At 31.8% G+C, this 21,489-nt stretch overlaps 1 protein-coding gene across 1 annotated transcript; it reads left to right on the top strand.

Moving 5' to 3' along the window:
- Window positions 1–331: 331 nt before the first annotated feature.
- LOC139490648 (uncharacterized) lies at window positions 332–15,623 on the top strand. Its single transcript, XM_071277551.1, has 4 exons — window positions 332–777; window positions 3,063–3,156; window positions 4,291–4,512; window positions 13,818–15,623. Exons 1-4 carry the CDS (start codon window positions 448–450, stop codon window positions 14,042–14,044), a joined length of 873 nt encoding a protein of 290 aa, XP_071133652.1. The 5' UTR covers window positions 332–447; the 3' UTR covers window positions 14,045–15,623.
- The last annotated feature ends 5,866 nt before the right edge of the window (window positions 15,624–21,489 follow it).

Here is a 21,489-nt window from a genome sequence, read left to right as displayed (position 1 = left end):
AGTTAAATTTATGATCAATTCGTACGCGAATATCCCCTCTGAAACTCGTAGCCAGATTAAACATAATCGGTCATGAAAACGCACTGAATGGTATATAAATACTTGAATACATAAATGCTACCTAAACAACTACAGGGTCGGTTGATTGGTATACTTTTTTGACAAAACAGGCATAAAACAAAATCAACGAACTTGACTCAATATTTCAGGTTTTCCATTTAGTATTTTGTTATGACAAATTTAATAGACTTGGACATTTAAAATATCTGGGTAGTCTCTACGGCTCTTTAAATTGTTTTGCTAATTGATCAATACAAAATTGTTTAAAGTTAGAACCATATATATGTATTTATTGGTGTACACTTATGCAATCCAATTTCATCGTTAATAGTTGATGATGTGAAAGAGGTAGAATGGTTTTGATTTACAGGCTACAAAAAGATAGCAATGTTTTCATACATGTACTTATATGTGACGATTATGGCATCATTGTTTCTTCTGACTAAACTATCTTCCCAACACCAGACACACGGACTGTTCCGTATTCAACCAGATAAAAGTAATACAAGACTTGATGGATTCGTATATCGTACTTTTGAGAATATGTCGCCAAGGTTATGTTTTGATAAATGTATACGGAGACCAAAATGCTATTCATACAACTACAACCGCTATATTTTAAAATGTGAACTAAATGTCAAACCAAAGGCTGATGCTACTCTGGATTTTAACACTCAGAATGGATACATCTATGTAGAAATAGATCCTTATAGACGCGTGAGTCATGTTTTGAAAATATACAAAAAAAAATCGTTCTTACTAAAAGAGGAATACTTTAATTTAAACCATTGTGGTGACGTCAGCCTATTCATTTACCGTGGATTCTTTTTCTAGAATCAACGCTTCCTAAATCTGTCACTGAAATGGGCTCAACATATTAGATTCTTTTGTTTCCTTTGTGTGCCTAATTTCATTAAGTTTGAATTGACTAATTAACTGATTTCTGTTCACTAATGGAATTGTTTTAAAAACTTACCTTTCATGTTTGTGATTTCTATATGCTTTCACCGGGATTCGAACCCGTCCATGAATTCTGATACGTGTTACTGACATCAACATATCGACGAAACCTCTGGGCTAACAATCGGTTACGATTTAATTGTCTATTTTATATATATAAATGAATGTATGAAATACATCGGAACAACAGACACACAGAACTTCTACCTTTATATATACATAATAGGCAAACGAATAGCATCAATTGGTAGCCAAGAGGTTTCATGGTTAAGATAAATGAGTTCAAGGTACAGACTTGTATTTTTAGGTTCGAATCCCTGAATTATCTTTGTTGTCCCTATTCTCTACTTTTGAAGTTTTTGTTTTTGTTTTGTATGTTATTGTGGATAATTTGTGTAATAAAAGCGAGTTTGGTCGTTTATTTTTGGATTATTGTTGGCTATTCCACATGTTTGAAACAAAACTGATTACATTCTCATGATTTTTCCACTTTTGTTTTATAAATTTATATTGATATGATTTCATCTGTTTTACTACACAATTTTACAACTGTTAATTCGTAAATTCCTTTGCTAGAAAATCGTAATGTTCCTAAAATTAGAATGTTCTTTGTCGGGTTGTATTCCCTTTGAAACGTTCTCCATTTCTATTTTCAATTTTAATAGAAATAAGTTCGAATATATCTTATTTTGTAAAGAACAGACAATATTCAGATGCCTGATAGTATGAAGATCTTTAAGGACAGACATGTTGTGTTATAATATATTTTTATTTTTGTTTTAACCATTTAATTGTGATATTCAATTGTTTGACACGATAACATGGTTATTTAAACTCACTTACAATACCTTCTAATTAAGAATAGGCGTTAATTTTTAAAAGACATTAACACAATAGTTTAAGTTATAGATACAATGGATAAGCGTTGATTCATGAAAAACAAACCATTCGCCCTCCGGGCTCATGGTTTCTTTTTCAAGAATCAACGCTTATCCATTGTATGTATATCACAAAATAGAGGACGTTTACTAACCATTTTTTCTGGTCGTATTTTTAGAAAACGAATATTTTAACCAAAGAAAATGCATTTAGTACCCATTTTATAAAAGTTTCATTATGTTTGACCCTTAATGAGTAATGCATCGTAGTAACGAGAATTGTTATGAAAACTTTGTAAAAGAGGGGCGAAAAATTACAGAGAGACATTCAAACTCATAGATCAGAAATAAACTGACAACACCATGGCAAAAAAGAAAAGGAAAAACAACAGTACACAAAATACAACACAAAAAATTAAAGACAAAGCATCACGAACCCAACAAAAATATTGGGGTAATCTTAGGTGCTCTGGAAGAGTAAGAAGATCCTGTTCCACGTATGGCACCCCTCGTGTTACTCATGTTATAACAAACATGGTAAATAGTCTAATTCGGTAGATCATATTCGTGAAAAGGGGACTGGATTGTAGTCACTACATTAAGAACATATCTGATATCATCTGTGTAACGGATATTCCATAACGGTCAACCAACTCGTGATGACGTCCGTAAAATATTACGAAGGGATGATTTCAAGTTCACCATATAAAACTCTTGGTTTAATAGCTTCCGTGTGAGCAGGAACCCGGGAATATCGTATCAATTGGGAGACATGTAAATGATATCTCTTAGACTTATTGGTCGACTTTATGTTACGTTCATCTTGATAATACATGTGTGGTCATTTGTCGTCTGTGGACATTGTCTCTTTATGCAACCGTAACATAGATCAGCAATTTTAAATAGTTATTGCGACGTTTAAAAAACAAAAACATGTTCTAATAGCTCCTCAATTATATGAGTATTTATGCATTTTTAGTTATTTAGATTTTTGTGGTATAAGTGTTTCTGGTAATTTTTTATTGCAATTTATACAGTTAGTTGTATTATTCCAACTTAAAAGTTGCAATTGCTTAACAATTCCAAAAGGTAGAAATAAGTAAAACAACTTTTACTTCACATTTTAAAAGACTTTAATAGAAAGGTCTGTTTATTACTTTATAGGTTTCTAACTATGACCCGTGTATTGAAAATCTTTGTCAGGAAGGAGAAAGCTGTCAAAGTGTATCAAAAGGCGGGAATATTTGCATTATAGATGGTAAGTAGAGATGAAAGGAAGTAAAAATATGCTTTACACGAAAAATCAATGGTTCTGTCTAGCTAGGGTACGGGAAATTTTATCTCTGTAATTGATCTTATGAAAACAATTGGCGTTGGTTTATAAAGCTTGGATTTCGATTAGAATTTGTGGATTGAACTAGGTAGAACAGGTGTGTTGTGATTGTGAGTTTGTCCTCATGTCCGTAATGTCGCAAAACAGTGTTAACGTTGTTTCCCGTATTTTTTACGTTGTGTGATAGTGACGTGAGGGGAGAGATGTGTTGCCGGATAGACAAGATGGCTGAATGTTTGTACTGTCGGAGTGTATACCGTGTATTTTGTATTTTATGTAACGTCTGTATATACATATAGTGTGAATAAATCGTGACTGTTATTTTCTACAAAGATGGTGTTAAGTTATAAATTTATGAACGCTCGGAATTCTACGTTTACAACAAGGTGTAAAGAGCAACCTATTTAAAAATTGTAAATCCTGTATGAAAATATATTGTCTTTACAATTTGCATTGCTTACAGTAAAGATGTTTTTGGCTTTTCAGACAGATACGGTGATTACTTAAATAGTGCCAAAAGTATAATATTAAGTTACATATAACAGTAATATACACAAAAAAAATGAATGTAAAACAATTTTTCCTAGTATTATATACACAAATACTGATTTAAAACGATTAAATTTCAAAACATTTGTGTGAAAGACAACAATAAGCAGCAACTGCTATATCTTAACAACATTAAAATTTACTACAACCAGTAACTGATTTCTTTTTTGTTATTTAGCGTAAAAGAGGGTCGAAAAATACCAGAGGGACATTCAAACTCATAGATAAAAAAAAACCTGACAACGTCATGGCTTAAATGATCAATTTGTTATGCAGGTAGAAAATGAAAGTCTCTAATTCTGATGAAAATAAGGACCGCAGAAATAGAAGGCTTGGTATTGTTTCATTCTACTTCGTCTGAAATTTGATACATTTTTCGCAATGATAAAGTCAACTTACAGTAGTCTTTTTATTAACCCTTTCTAATATCTAACTTCGAAATGCCCGAATATTCCTACAATCGTGTACAATCATTATGTATTTGACTAATATATGAATTTTTTTTCACAGAATGTCACTTTCAGCCACCACTTACAAATGTTGCAGTAGGGAAGAGTACACAACAAAGCTCAGAGTTTGGTGGTTATCCTTCTTCATACGCTGTTGATGATGACATAAATACCCTTTCAATAACATCTGAACAAAATTTACCCTACTGGTGGGTAGATCTTGGAGACAGGTTCACTATAACTCAAATCTATATTATAAATAGAATGAGTTGCGGCGGCTGTGGTAAGTAACATATAACATTTATTATTCAGAAGAAAGTATAGTCAACATTTAGATATTACATTAAGTGTGTGTAAATCATATGATATATAATAACTGATCAATTCATGAAAGTGGTCAACATATCATCCACAAGGAAACACATCAAACCTTGAAATATCTCAAAATGACCTGTACCAAGTCAGGGAAATGGCCATTGTTATATTATAGTTCGTTTCTGTCTTTGCTACATTTTAATTTTGTGGGTTTTTTTTGTTTTAATTCTCTTATATTTAATTAGTTTTCCTCAGTTTTAGTTTGTAACTCGGATTTGTTTTTTCTCTATCGATTTATGAATTTCGAACAGCGGTATACTACTGTTGCCTGTATTTTTCACCTTACTCGTATAAATTATTTTGTTTTTTTGTATTCTAATAAAAACATTTAATCATGTTTCAGCTGTTTGTTCCTCCTTGAAGCCTAAAAAATATACTACTAACGCAAACAATTTGTTACGCTTGAATTTAGTTACTAAAAAGAAAATAACAAAAATACAGAACTCTGAGGAAAATTCAAAACGGAAATTACGTAATCAAATGACCAAACAATTGCTCAAAGTTGGTGAAACTCGACAAACTTTACGTAAAAGGATGAATCAACACCGGTCTGATAATAAAGATCCGCAATTCAGGGTTCTTTATAACCACTTTAATCAACCGGACCATGATCCTTCGTTATCTATGAAAGTACGCATCATCGAGAAAATTTATCACCACACAAATAGTCCAGTACTTAGTACTCCTTTCCGAAAAGATAGAGAAAATTTCTGGATAAGGGAACTAGGTACTGCAATGCCATATGGTTGCAATGATAATGTCAAAGGAGTAGGAAATTTGTCAAGTCCAGCCTGCAGTGATGTTAATGTAATGAGTTTGTTTAATACTACCTTACGAAACCAACGTAGTCATGGACAAAAACGTTACCATCGGCCTAATGTAAAAAAGTCTTCCAAATCGAGATCGGCCTCTGGAAGCTTTGATGACCTTCTTTCTCATCTGCATCATCCGTTAGGGTTACATTACATTAGAACTATTCTTTTTTCACTGCTGGTTAATTTTCTAAAATGTTTGAGAGATTATGCACTTGACAAAGGAGGTACTAATACATTTTCTCCAATATACAGACTTGTCAGTATAATTTGTGATGTAGCTCTTTTCCGTCTCTTTAAACCAGTAAGATCGGAACCTTTACATGAGGAAAAGAGGAAATTCCTTCCTGTTCACTTTAACAATAGAGGAATTGATGCAATCAACATCAGCAACGTTCTACATCACAAGGAGGTAACATCTAAAATTTCTATTTATTTTCAAAATCAGTCTGTTCCTATTGCATCCTACAGTTACACCAAAACTATTGCACCCAAAATATTTAACTATAAACAAGCATTACATGACCTTGATTTAGAACAATACCTAAATAAACCTCTGACATGTGACTGTTCCAACTCGCCTTACAATTACAGCCCCTCTGGCCATGTTATTACTGGGGATCTAAACATAATTCAACATGAAAATCTCCGAAAGGTGATTTCTCGTGGTCCTAAGTTTAGAGAACCCCAACACATCAATTGGAACCATAACTTCAAAATAATTATGGATTCCATTGAGAACTACGCCAGAGCATGGGCTAAGCGAGAAGAAGTGCAACTGGACACTTTGTCAGAATGGGTCAAAACAATCAGGTCTCTGATAAAACGTCGCATTCATAAGTTGAAAAACTGTGTGAATGATCGACATAAGTCCATTTTCAGTGACAAAGAGGCTGTGAAATGTCTATCATCTCTTCAAGATAAGTATGTTGTTGTTCCTGCGGACAAAGCTTCAAATAATATTGTCTTTGTGTGTAAATCGTATTACTACGAGTGTCTTATAAAAGAATTAGGAATAAATGAACACTCAGGTAATCCCACATACAAAAACATATCATTTGACAAGGATGAGATTTTGGCGAATCATAAGTCCTTCATGGCTTCTATGAACATTGCATTGAACAACAAATCGGAGGACTTACCTTTTTTGTATTGGATACCTAAACGTCACAAAATTCCGTACAAACAACGGTACATTGCCGGCTCATCTGCTTGTTCTACTAAAGAATTGTCCATTAGATTGACTGCTTCTGTCCGCAGTTAAAGAGGGTCTTCAGATATACTGTGAAACTGTTTACTCACGTAGTGGTATTAACCATATGTGGATTCTGAAAAACTCTAAAGAACTTCTGGATAATTTTAAATCTCGGTCTTTTTCTGAAATTAGTTCTATTAAAACTTTTGATTTTTCAACCTTGTATACAACCATTCCCCATGTGAAATTGAAAACCCGTCTAAAAGAAATAATTCACAATGCTTTTCATCATAAAAATGGTAGCATACGCTATAAATTTATCACTTTGGGATACCATAAGGCATATTTTGTTAATAAGGAACAAAAGGGTAAAACATACTACACAAAGGAACAAGTGATCAGTATGCTGGAGTTTCTTATTGACAACATATTTGTTGAATTTGGAGGTAGACTTTTTCAACAAATTGTCGGCATTCCTATGGAAACGAACTGTGCGCCTCTCCTTGCCGACCTCTTCTTATTTTCATATGAATCGGAGTTCCTTCAGACACTTGTCAAAAACAAGAGGATCAAAGAAGCCAGGTTATTTAATTTCACTTTCAGATATGTATGTTCTTTCCATTAACAATCCGAACTTTTCTGATTGGATTCCATTAATATACTCACCAGAACTAGAAATTAAAGAGACCACATACACGGCTTCCTCTGCCTCATTTTTAGACTTATACCTCGAATTTGACATACACAGTCATTTCAGTACCAGAATCTATGACAAACGAGACGATTTTAATTTTGAAATTATCAATTTCCCCCACCTTAGTAGTAATATACCAACTTCACCTGCATATGGAATATACATTTCCCAACTTATTAGGTATTCAAGAGCTTGCAGCTCCTATTCAGACTTTGTAAAACGTCACCAGTGTCTGAGCAGAAAATTGATGAACCAGGGGTATGTCAAAGAACGTCTCGTCCTTTTTCTACAAAAAGTTCATCGGAAGATACCCAGAACTTGTTGATAAATATTCCGTATCAACTTCACAAATAATACAAGATGGTCTTGAAGTATAGATTTTGCGTACTGACGTTTGTTATCATCTTAATTACGTATTATAGTATTCTTTTATATGTCTTTTTTAGATATTCATTTGAAGTGACTCTGTGGTTACGTAAAACCACATACTTTGAACGGCAAAATTATTTCATTTATTGATATTACTTTTACTTAAGGATCTTGACATACTATGAATGACTAAACTATTTTATTCAATAAGACTACTTTTTCTGTTTTGTCTGTTTTTTTATGATATACATTTGACGTGAAACTGTACTTATGTGTCCCGTCATACTTTGAACCACACCATTATTTTATTTATTATTATTACTTTTACTGTTAAATCTGGTTTTTGTTATATCTACTTTACGTGAGTCTGCATTTATGTATGCCGTCATACGACAAAATTATTTTTATGTCTACCTGTGCGAATTTCAAACGCGCAATTTTACACCAGTAATGAAAACCTTCTATCATTTATGGGTAGACTTTACATAGATAAATTCAGCCGTATTTGACATGAAACTGTACTTATGTGTCCCGTCATACTTTGAACCACACCATTATTTTATTTATTATTTTTACTGTAAGTCTGTTTTTTGTTATATCTACTTTACGTGAGTCTGCATTTATGTATGCCGTCATACGACAAAATTATTTTTATGTCTACCTGTGCGAATTTCAAACGCGCAATTTTACACCAGTAATGAAAACCTTCTTTCATTTATGGGTAGACTTTACATAGATAAATTAAGCCGTATAAGAAAAGTAAAATGAGAATGTTAAATTTGATGTATGCCTTTTTGTGCTACTTTTTTACATTTGTTGTTTATGTAGTGATATTAAGATGATAACACAATATTGACTGTTGTACCCCTATTTTTGACATTTTTACTCTTTTAGTATGTTTGTTTTGTTCATGCATCGTTGACAATGTAATGGAATTTGATGCGACTGTCATACAAGTGAGAGGTTTAGCTAGCTATAAAACCAAGTTCAATCCACCATTTTCTACATTAGAAAATGCCTGTACCAAGTCAGGAATATGACAGTTGTTATCCATTCGTTTGATGTGTTTGGACTTTTGATTTTGCCTTTTCCTTTTTGAATTTTCCTCGGAAACACATCAAACGAAAACGATACATTGTAACAATGGTATATTCCTGACTTAGTACAGGCATTGCTTATCAAATGATCAACAGAAAATAATATTTACCAGATGTCACTATTGACCCACTGTTATACATTTATTTCGATAGATTGTAAGACTAATTGAAAAGGTACACTATCAATCTTGCATGGCCTCTAAAATTGGGAGAAAGGACTAGAATTAGTTAATGCTTAAAAATATGTGGATACTGTTTATAAATACATTAATAGAAGTCACGATAGTATCTAAAATAATATACGCATAATTTCAAACTCTACAAATGTCATATGCATACTTTTACCCGTGTTCATATCATTTTGATGACCATGGTGACTTTGGTATTGTTCTTCGAATGATGGCTTTTCATTAGAATTTTCTTCCAGTTTTCCCGTCTCATTTACTGTAAAACAAACATTAGTTTATACTTTTTTGATATTCTTTACAAAACCTGTAAATGTCGTAATCTTGAAATTTCTTAAAATGACCAAACCGATAGTAAAATGAAGAAACCACTCCACTATATATCTATATGAAACTATTCAAATTTTTAGTCGCCTATCTATCTTTTAAAATGAGATTTTTAGTGTACTTCAGAAATGTGGTCATATGGACCAAAGTCCTGAAATATATAGTTCCACATCACTCGTCAAAAAGCTTCATTTATTGACTAACAGCTGATATTTAACAATATCAATATGCAGATAACATGATAACCAGTAATACATACCGTTTCGATCGAATTTACAAATGATTAATTGAATCCGAAAGTTCGAGAGATTGGTATATGAAGGGACGTTTGAATGTATAAAATGCCTTTGAAAAATCTTGTTTGAACCTTCGACCTTTAATGTGTTGTTGTTATCTGCGATGTCTTGAATTTCCCGGAAATAAAACTTATATAACGAAAGTTAGGAATTTTGTCAGCAATTATTAGCGATTCTTATTTCTGTCATTTATTCTTTAAAAAAAAACGACAACAAAAAACACAAACTTAGCATTCAATGTTTAACGTAAACATTATTTTTTTCTTCAAAATAATAGGAGCTACTTAATAAATGTCAGTACAGAAGACCGTAATGGCATTCTTCACGACGAGTGGCAGCCCAGGCAGCCCAGGCTGGTAAAATTGCTCTCGGGCCTGTAAAAATCAGACCTACAGGCCAACAGAATCTAACTAAAAAATTTCAAAAATTGAGCTGCGGGCCTGTAGATTTAGCAGTTCAGCGTGAAGACTGTAATGGTATTAGTAGAAATCAAAATATACACATGTGCTATATTTGTTCTTTGGTTAGCGAGAGAGAAATTTAAATTGGTCTTGTCGTTCCGACAGAAAATGATATTTATAGCTTTTTTTTCAATCAATCAGCGTGTGTATGTGTTGTGAGTTATTGGAGTTTTCCAATGTAGCTGTTACACATAAGAATTCTTCGGGATTACTTGTGTAAAATGTACTAACATAACTTTTAGTGTTTTTTTAAATTGCGTGTATTGCATAGTCGTCAGTTTTAGTTGCAAGAGTGGTGTCGCACAAAGCGGTATAACTCCGATCTAAATAGGTTACAACTGTATTTTATGGTCGTTGTAGTGTTGAGATAAAATAAAACATAACAGTTTCAAAAGCTATTGTAAAGTACTTTTGCTGTTTACTAGTATATCTAATTTTTTTTAACATCAATCAACTATAACTGTGTTTATACATAAATTTTTTAACACATTTTTGTCAATGTGATGTTTATGTATATACTCTTCATGAGAACGACTTTCAATCTATTTAATATGTGTACTGATAGCTGTAACATTTCGAAAACATTGGTTTCCTAAGTATAGCAACTGTAAACTTTAAGTAAACTACTGTTGACTATAACTCAACAAGCAGGTCATACTTAAGTTTATTCTTTATCATTCATATGGTGTTGCCAGATCAATTTCCGTTTTGATAATGTAAAACAATTAAAAGATCACTGATTACGTTTGTTATCTAGGGGAAATGGTAGGTCAGTCAAACAGTCAAAACAGTGTTTTTTGTCAAAAATAACACCAAACGTTGTTAGTTTACGTTTTTGACACAGTAAAATATTAGTCAAAACACTAAAACGAAACCAACGACCTAATGTAATTTTATTTAAATCATACGGAAACGTCTGATTGTTTGATTTACGTTCAACTATAATCTACACTTGGGACAGTGGTATAAGCGCACACAATAAGAACAAATTGTAAAAGTCGGTATCAATTGGCTGAACTCAAAAGACCGGTACGAAGCACAAAAACATCACATATAAACTATAGACACACTCCATCGAAATATGTGTACCTGCAGTAACTGATCATTAGTTCAGAGCAAATTACGACTAACAACAAAGGATCATTTAGTTGTTATGATGCGTATTTAAAGTTTCGGGCTTTACAAAAACTATCACCTTGAAAAATAGGATAACAGTTAATTCTATTATTTTAACTGCATCACTTAGCAATACTAGTGGAAAATTGTCAAAAGTATATCCGATGTAATTTAAATTTGCTTCGACAACTTTTCATAAACTATTTGGCATCTTTATATCGTAATTACAAGATGGAGAACAATATGTGTCCATAGTAAAGACATTGCAGTTTAAACTACTAATTTGAATATGCACATCAACTATTTTCGGGACAACAGTCAACTTTAATATACCACAACCAGCATACTAGTAGGGGCCTTAAAGATTGTCTTTGTTACAATGATCAAGGTTATAGATTGATGTGAAAATAACTTTTACTGTTGAGTTGTCATTTTAATGTTATATTTCACATGGCTATGAAAGGGGAGGTTTGGCATGCCACAAAACCAGGTTCAACCCGCCATTTTTTTCTTTAAAAATGTCCTGTACCAAGTCAGGAATATGGCCATTGTTATATTATAGTTCGTTTCTGTGTGTGTTACATTTTAACGTTGCGTCGTATGTTTTCTCTTAATTTTGAGTGTACATTCACATTGCGATAAGACGTGTCACGGTACTTGTCTATCCCAAATTCATGTCTTTGGTTTTGATGTTATATTTGTTTTTCTCGTGGGATTTTGTCTGATGCTTGGTCCGTTTCTGTGTGTGTTACATTGTAGTGTTGTGTCGTTGTTCTCCTCTTATAATTAATGCGTTTCCCTCAGTTTTAGTTTGTTACCCCGATTTTGTTTTTTGTCCGTGGATTTATGAGTTTGAACAGCGGTATACTACTGTTGCCTTTATTTACAACAAGATAACTTAATTACCAACCATTTTAACTGTTCAGTTATGTTGTGACAGGTTGACTACTGCTCCGATGTGTCTTAACATTGCTATAAAAGCAGGAGGTTTGCCTAACCATAAAACCAGGTCCAACCCACGTTTTTTTTCTTAAAATGTCCTGTGTCCTGTATTTAAATCAATCAGTTATATGTATGTTGGCGTTTGTTTTGAAGTAGCAGCCCAGTGTTTCTATTACTCCGTAGTTTTCCTCTGATAGTTGATGTGCTTCCGTCGGTTTTGGTTTGTGACCCGGATTGATTTTGATTAATATAGATTTATGACTATTGAACAGCTGTATACTACTGTTGTCTTTATTAACAACCAAAATCCAATTGAAGAAATATACATAAACTTCAAATTATTGTTTTAAATTGGGATTATACATTTATACCTCTCATGCCTCTGTTGAAAGATTAACAGCTTACTTACATTACACATTTTGATGAAGATGAAACCTATGTTTATTTTTATATCAAAGATAAAGTTCTGATCGGTTTAAAAATGTAGAAGTCAGTGTACATGTGAATCCTTAATAATTTGTAAAGTATTCATTTATACTTTCCAAATTTATTTCTAATATTGAAAACTATATAGGCAAGTACACTGGATCATTAATCAATAACCTGGGTAATTACGGAAGGATTGATAAATAAAAATGACAGAATTATTGATGAATATTACTTTAAAATGTTGTTATCTTAAATGAAGAGTGACAATATCACTTTTTTTTATTCAAAATTCAAAATACACAACTGACATCAATTGACACTAGTTGTATGCATGCACTTCATAATGTGAATCAAATATAATAAATCAGTTAAATATTGTAATTGGAAATTATTAATGTAATAGTGAAAGATAACTAAAAGGGTTTACAAATACTAAGCAGATGGTGTTCTCTGTAATTAGGAATGTCAACATATCTTTTTTTTTTGGTTCAAAATGCGGACGAGCATTACAATCTCTAGTCTTTATATCAATTCTTTACAATATTGTTTGCATGTATCAATTACTACTGGCCGTATTTGTATTTTGTTTTGAATTTGAAAAATACAGTGTATTAGTATTATAAAAATTTAAATGTATGTATTGAATTCGATTAGAAATGAAAAAACAGTACCCTAGATATGCATAAACAGTACCCTAGATATGCATATGTAAAAGGTATCAATCGTCTTTGAGCATTGATGTACTATCAAAAATAATTTACCGGCATCATAAACTAGTAAGTCGTACATCAACATGAATGGGCTTTCTATAAGAAGCAGATCTTAGTATGGTCTTCAACCGATAAGAATATGTTACTTTTCTGTTAAAAGATCATATGTTCATTTGGAAAGTTGACTTTCGTAAGGTTAGGACCGCACCCATTTTTAAAATAACAGCAAAATACTATTACATACACGAGAAACAAACGGCCTGATTTGTAATAAAAAAAAATATACGAAAAACTAATATTACTTGAACCAAGGACAACAAATGTTCTAGGCTTATGAAGCAGATATGAAAATATGACAAACAAAAAAGTTCACATTATCTGAGTTCAAAATGTATAAGGGTGCACGAATATAACTCGTTTTTTTTCTTTCTGTTCTTGTATTTCAGTGGGTTTTTGTTTATTGTTGTCATGTTTTGTAACTCTTCTAAGTTGCCTGATTCTAACAAAAGACTGGCACTTAATTAAAAACACTGATAATTTCTGGGCACCTAACTACATAATGGGTCCTTCTTTTTTGCAGGAAATAGATTACGTAACCTTGATATTAGTGTTGGCAATTTACTGGATAGCATGGTTGTGTGTGTACATTATGATGGACCAGGATCAGACGGTGAACATCTTGTATTTAACTTGGAAAAGGAAGTAGTAGGTCGTTACGTTAAACTACAAATTATCGGTACCGAATACTTGCAACTGACAGAAGTTAGAGTATTTGGATATCCACCAGAAACAAATTTTTGTAAATAACTTTGAATTGAGCACACATATTGCTTTGAAATGACGAGAGGAAGTGAAGCTCTTCGTTTCTTTGACATGATAAAACAGAACTGGTTTAGCTTTGCACTACATTTTGTATTCCTGCATGTTCATGACGTTTTGTGAAAAATCTTTTCTGAATACTTTTGTCGCATCTAGAGTGTAGAACGATATGACCTCTATATCATTATTTTTAAATTGTTTTGCTTTTCTATTTACACAGCTACTTTTGCATAGGTACTATTTCTGTACTAAAAATCTTTAGTACTGGAAATTTACTTTTAATATTCAGTACTATTTTGTTACTTTAAAATAATTGTAATATTTAGGTATCTGTATTTGACAGTACTTAATTTGTACTTGAAATTTAGGTACTACATATTTTTGGTTTCTACGGTTAAGTTTTCAGCATTTTGAAAGATTTTCTATTTCATATCTCTTTAAATTATGATTTTCAAACATGGAATATTGTATTATTTCTGTACCAAAATATTTAGTACAAATCAAGTACTGTAAAGTACAAGTACCTAAATATTACAATAATTTTAAAGTAAAGAAATAGTACTAAATATTAAAAGTAAATTTCCAGTACTACATATTTTTAGTAAAACAAATAGTACCCATGCAAAAGTAGCTGTGTATAACATGTATAAATAGCAATACCAGTGACTGAGCAGACAGTTGATGAACCAGGGATAAGTCAAAGAACCTCTGGTCTTTTTAATTAAAAAATGTTTATCAAGACCTTATTGATAAACATTCCGAATCAATTTCACAAATTATACAGGATGGTCTTGAAGTATATAGGTACTAATAATAGCGTGTAATATTATTCTTTTATTTGTCTCTGTAAATTATTACTTTAAATGTAAAGTCTATGTTTGTTGATATGTTTTTGACGTGGCACGGTACTTGCACAGCCGGTCATTGTGTTGTTGTGCTGTGGTAATGTTTTGTGTTTTTGTCTCTCGTTTTTGCTGATGTGCTTTGTTTATATGCCTTTTTGTGTTTTCTCCTTGTTGAAATATCTGTTTGTTTTTATAGTGATTAAGTTTAGAACGCAATGTTGACTGCTGTGGCCCTATTTTTAGAAATGCGCACCTATTGTTTATACAGATCATTGTTAATATAATTTTATGCGACTGCCAAACAAGTAAGCGATTTAGTTAGTTATAAAACCAGGTTTATTCTATCATTTTCTAAGTCCAGAATATGACAGTTGTGATCCGTTTGTTTGATGTGTTTTTAGTTTTTGATTTTGTCATTTCCTAAGAGACTTTCCGTTTAGAATTTTCTTCAATATTTTTGCAATTTTACTTCCTGTTATGATTATTATAATATCATTCATCTTAAGTTTATCTTTGATACATTGATAGTTTCTTCTTAATTAAAACAATCACTTTCTGATTGAAAACACTAAAATGTTAAACCATGAATGGAGACACAAATTACTTTAATTTCAATAACATTTTTCGATTTGAAAATTTTGCAAATAAAATCTGAAAATAGCGATGTGTAATAACAATAATTTTATAAGTCATTATTAATGAATAACATTTCTTTGAAACAACCTTTTCTCTATATTGCCATCAAAGCTCAAACACAGAGAAACACAACACATAAACGAAAGTTTAATGAAAAGTGTTGAATGATGACAGAAATTGCCTTTGCAGTACATTTAGCACACGAAATACCCCGTACGGAAAGCAATATATTTAAAACATTAGCAGCAGGATGTATGCTTAATTGAAAAGATGAAGATTATGGCTTGCTATGGTATAATTTAGTTGGATCGAAAAAGACAAAGATTAAATAATTATTGAAAAGGAAAGGTCAAAGAACTAAATGATGTTGTTTATCCTGTTACTTCGGTTACTTGGTCCATAATTGTCGGAATATATCTATTACTATGACGTTATTAGTTATTGCAAAAAGGAAATAAATTGACATATTACGTAATTCCCAAACATAAACTGGAAATGTTAGAACGGTTTTGTGTTTCCAAGGAGATAAAAAATAAAATACAGATTTTATATGATTTGTCTTCGATTTTTTACATTTTATTAGATATAATCGGTCGATGACACTGCTGGTGCAGTTTTACATCCTATCCATAAATCAACTTGTTACTTTTTTCGAATTTTAGAAATACTTAGAATTTGCTATCCCAGATACAGATAATCATAGCTGGAGTTGGCAAAAACCTTTTGAGAACAAACGTGCGTCTGGTGTACACAATTCCAATTCTTATATCTAAGATATGCTTACCTGCAATATTAAGAATGTCATTGCGTTTGTTCCACTTTTTAGCGTAGTGTTTTGCTTTATTTTTCTAATTGATGTTGTATGTCTCTTTTTGACTAACTTGTTAAGACCCTTTTATGTGCTTTGTGTTTTTGAATGAAAAGATTTTTACATTAAAATATATAAATCGATTGAGAGAAAATAAATCTGATTATACAAACTTAAACCGAGGGAAACACATCAACTATCAGATTAAAAGGCAAACAACGAAACAACAGAACACTGAAGTGCAACAACAAAACCAAACGACAATGCAACATACACAAAAACGAACTATTAGGCAACAACTGTGATATTCATGACTCGTACAATAATTTTAGGAATAACGGTTGGTTGAACATGGTGATATTTCTGGTGAAACATCCCGCTTTAATGGCAATGTTAAAAAATATCTCATAATTGACTACTTGTATACTGCGTGTCAGAAATACAGCACAATAGCAAGAACACTCATCACAGAGTAACGCACAACCAAAAGTATCAGCACCTGTGGCGGTCCAAAAAATCATCAAAACAAACGTAGACAAAAAACTAATTGTCAGTCACAGAGACACAGCTAGTATCTTCCCGTTTTGACCGAGAGCAAGATTGGAAAATTTAGACTTACACTGGAAACAGTAGGAAATCTATGTTAAAATGTGGACGGATATTTTTTTTTTTATGAGAGACTTACTTCTAATTATTCGAATATTTGTGGCATAGGTTGTTTACAATGCAGTCTTTATCACCATAAGTTTTATTTTTAATTAAGAATTTTGATGCTTATAACCATTTCACAAGATATTTAGATAAGCCGATTTAGAGGTTGAGATTTGGTATGAATATTTTACAATATCATCGTTTTATTATCGCTTCTTTGTTGCTTTATTTGCGAACACCACACATCTCCATTCACAGTAACGTTCTGACATATGAAATTTGACTAATGTGTTACCCCAATTCAAATTGAATCCTTTGTTTTTGTTTTATTTTTACTCTTACTGAGCAGGGAAACGTTTTGCACTTACATAGAAGATGGTTTTCTTGAGATTCGGTTAGGTATCTTTTCGTTCATTGAAACTTGGTGCTATATTTCCAACCTAAAGTGAAGGAGGTTATCGAAGAACAAACAGTTGTCATAAAACATTCATTATATACGATGTAGGCCTAACATTTAAAAAATAGTGATAAAACTGAAAACAACACTTTATAAAGTCCATGCACTTTGTGCGATTTTCTGGATCAATGTTCGTCAGGAATGCTCAAAAAAGAAAATTTGATGCAAAAATAAAAAATATAATAAAAAACCAATAGCACAATTTATCTTAGACTAAGCTAGGTAAAAGTTGCCTGAGAAAGTTGTGACCATCATTATTTCGTAATTTCTATATTCATAAAAGCAAAATATTTTGTGAGTCATATTAGTACCGACGAACTGAAGGAATGAGCTGGTTAGTGATGAAACTATAGTAGATGAAACTATCGTAGATGAAACTATCGTAAATGAAACTATCGTAGATGAAACTATCGTATATTAAACTATCGTAAATGAAACTATCGTAGATGAAACTATTGTAAATGAAAAGCCCACCAACAGTGGTATCGATAATGTGTTAGTAAAGGAAGAACATTTTATAAATTTCGTTCACTCAAATCGCTATTCTATATTTACTTTCACAGGAAAGCTCTTACCCAAATATTTGATAGCCATGGACATATGATTACATAAATGATTCATATCACCACAGGAACCTAAAAAGATAGCCAATTGAATCAAAGGTCCAATTTTCTTGACAATGATGAAGGTGCAATCTTAGTTACCCCAAAGTTTCGTAGTTAATGCATTTTTGTACAAAAGGTGTAGGTCCGGTAAGAGCCGAATTTGGCCTCAGGTTCAGGTTCATCTAACGAAAGATTTTGGACACTTTTTAAACACTTAAGTGTCTATTTCAATTGATTCAATCAGTTTTTGTGAAAGATTTTAACTGGTTTAATCATTAAAAACGCCCCGATTCAAGCTTAAATATCTATCAACTATGCCAAATAAACGTCACTTTTCAGATGTTTTTTGTCAAAAAAAGAAAGATGCTGCATCCGTGTTCATCCTCAACTTTTATATAGGCTATATGATGCTTTATTTCCATAAAATGGGCTCACAAGGAGCATAATATAATATCATTGTAATATAATATTCTTTTACAAATATAATAAACAACACAAGTTACAAACACAAATAAGAAACAACAGTTATCACATATTAGTATATATATAAAACCTTTGTCTCAGGCACACCTCTGGAAAGTAACAAAAAAGAATACTGTGAGTAGGCTAAATATATCTAGCTGAACTGCAAGAGGCACCTAGGGACGGTGCTATATGGCATGGTGGGTGCATATTAAAATGTATATATTATCATCAAATACAACTTACATTTCAATTTTATGAATGAACACGAATGCGGCCACTTTCATTTAAGACGGAAACCGTATAAAATGTAACTAAAATGCTAAAATAGTGAAGATTTCAGTCATTTAGCATGACTTAATGATGCTAGTACCCGATATATGTGCATTGTATTGTCAAATACAGCCCATATTTATGTAGCAGAAGCATTCCACTTTCCAGTAAATAGCTAAAAGATTACATTTTCACAATTTTGTAAAAATACTATATTTTGGGGCCAAAAAGGGGTCTTACTGAACCTACTCCTTTGTGATTCACGTATAATTTTACTCCCTAAAATTGAGAACGTGAATTAAAATATAAACTACATTTTGTCAACAGAAATGCTATAGGATAAAGAGGCTGACCGTGTAATATACATTACTATGAATATCATTTATATTTCAGTTGAATTTATCAACACAATTCTCTGAATAACTGGGCAGTATGTTTCTAGCATGCATGAACAGATTGACCTTGTTGCACTTCAGGTGTCATACCACCAATTACTCCCTCAAAGTTAGAACGTATGTGAAAGTAGGCCTACTCGGACAAAAAAAAGTGCATTTGATGTCATTGTTCACCTAAACTAACTAACAAATTTGCAGAAATGAAAGTTTTGTTGAAAGAGAAATATATAAAGACCATTTTGAGCCAAAATTTATCTGTCTATGAGTTTGCATTAAAAATTGAGGATTAATGCGCTCCATAGTATACTAATTTAAGATTTCTAGAAAACCAGGGGTTATTTTTAGTGGTACCTCCTTTCGGAAGCTCTCTGCTTTCTTATATGATTTTGAATGTATGTTGAAAATTGGCATGCAGAAAGGTGACACCTGTACAATTCAGGATATACCTAGTTTCTATGAAGTTAAACTTAAGGTAAAATATTTAGAAAGCTGTGAAAATTGCAAAATTTGGTTGAACAGATAAGGACTTTTAATTGGTGGTATGACACCTTTAAGCAAAATGCGGTGAAACATCAAAATCAGAAAACAATTGTTTTTTTTTGTCTTAACTGATCATTTGAGATAATAGTAGCCACATTTCAATCTTTTTGGGGGCAAAATGTCACATATTGCAAATTTAGAGCCTAAAACTTGAGTTTGTCCTATTTTTAGCTTTTCCCATCCTGACAATATGCTTTTATATAAAAAAATGTCCTAAATAATGTTATAAATGCACAGAAAGTTATTCTGTGGTGTTAAACATTGAAACATAAGTTGTTTAATACCCCCAAAAAAATTTTGTCATGCAGATTTAATGAAATTATTTGAAGTTTACCCCTTATAACATTGCGTCATACTATGTACTTGGCAGATAGCATAGCCTAATGTAAGCACTGCTGAAACTCACAAAAGCACCATTTATTATTCCAAATGAAATTTTTATATCTTAAATTTTATTAACTGATGTAAATAAACACAGTTAAATGACCATGACTGCACTTTTGATCAATTTGTAGTACTTTATTGACACCAGATGAAAAAAAGGGGGGTCAATATTCCCTTACACTTCAATACCTTGGATTTTCTACTAAATTCATTGCAAAAATTGTTGGAAGTCTTTAAAGAAGTAGAACAAACAAGAAAAAATCAGCAAACAATGATCTTGATATTGAAAGTTTATGTTCCTGTAGCCCAAAATGAAATTTTCAAGTATTTTCTATCAAAGTCATACATTACAGTCAGTTTAAATTGAGCTGTGAAATTTTTATTATAAGTCGCATAATGCTCAGATAGGCTGTTTTTAACTACAAATTGACTAAGGATTAAGAATAAAGCAAAATAAAAGAATTTTCATCAACTTTTTTGTCTCTTTAAGCAAAATGCGGTGAAACATCAAAATCAGAAAACAATTGTTTTTTTTTGTCTTAACTGATCATTTGAGATAATAGTAGCCACATTTCAATCTTTTTGGGGGCAAAATGTCACATATTGCAAATTTAGAGCCTAAAACTTGAGTTTGTCCTATTTTTAGCTTTTCCCATCCTGACAATATGCTTTTATATAAAAAAATGTCCTAAATAATGTTATAAATGCACAGAAAGTTATTCTGTGGTGTTAAACATTGAAACATAAGTTGTTTAATACCCCCAAAAAAATTTTGTCATGCAGATTTAATGAAATTATTTGAAGTTTACCCCTTATAACATTGCGTCATACTATGTACTTGGCAGATAGCATAGCCTAATGTAAGCACTGCTGAAACTCACAAAAGCACCATTTATTATTCCAAATGAAATTTTTATATCTTAAATTTTATTAACTGATGTAAATAAACACAGTTAAATGACCATGACTGCACTTTTGATCAATTTGTAGTACTTTATTGACACCAGATGAAAAAAAGGGGGGTCAATATTCCCTTACACTTCAATACCTTGGATTTTCTACTAAATTCATTGCAAAAATTGTTGGAAGTCTTTAAAGAAGTAGAACAAACAAGAAAAAATCAGCAAACAATGATCTTGATATTGAAAGTTTATGTTCCTGTAGCCCAAAATGAAATTTTCAAGTATTTTCTATCAAAGTCATACATTACAGTCAGTTTAAATTGAGCTGTGAAATTTTTATTATAAGTCGCATAATGCTCAGATAGGCTGTTTTTAACTACAAATTGACTAAGGATTAAGAATAAAGCAAAATAAAAGAATTTTCATCAACTTTTTTGTCTCTTTAAGCAAAATGCGGTGAAACATCAAAATCAGA

The sequence above is a fragment of the Mytilus edulis genome, chromosome 10, assembly GCF_963676685.1.
Source record: "Mytilus edulis chromosome 10, xbMytEdul2.2, whole genome shotgun sequence".
Taxonomy (NCBI): Eukaryota; Metazoa; Mollusca; class Bivalvia; order Mytilida; family Mytilidae; genus Mytilus; species Mytilus edulis.
The sequence above is the reverse complement of the archived record's forward strand: the minus strand, read 5'-3'. Positions and strand labels throughout refer to the sequence as shown.

Bases quoted from the DNA above. Each gene is read 5' to 3' on its own strand.
- LOC139490648 (XM_071277551.1), top strand. From the start codon at position 448: ATGTTTTCATACATGTACTTATATGTGACGATTATGGCATCATTGTTT. The intron at 778-3,062 runs GTGAGTCATGTT...ATTACTTTATAG, and splicing joins AAATAGATCCTTATAGACGC to GTTTCTAACTATGACCCGTG. The intron at 3,157-4,290 runs GTAAGTAGAGAT...TTTTTTTCACAG, and splicing joins GAATATTTGCATTATAGATG to AATGTCACTTTCAGCCACCA.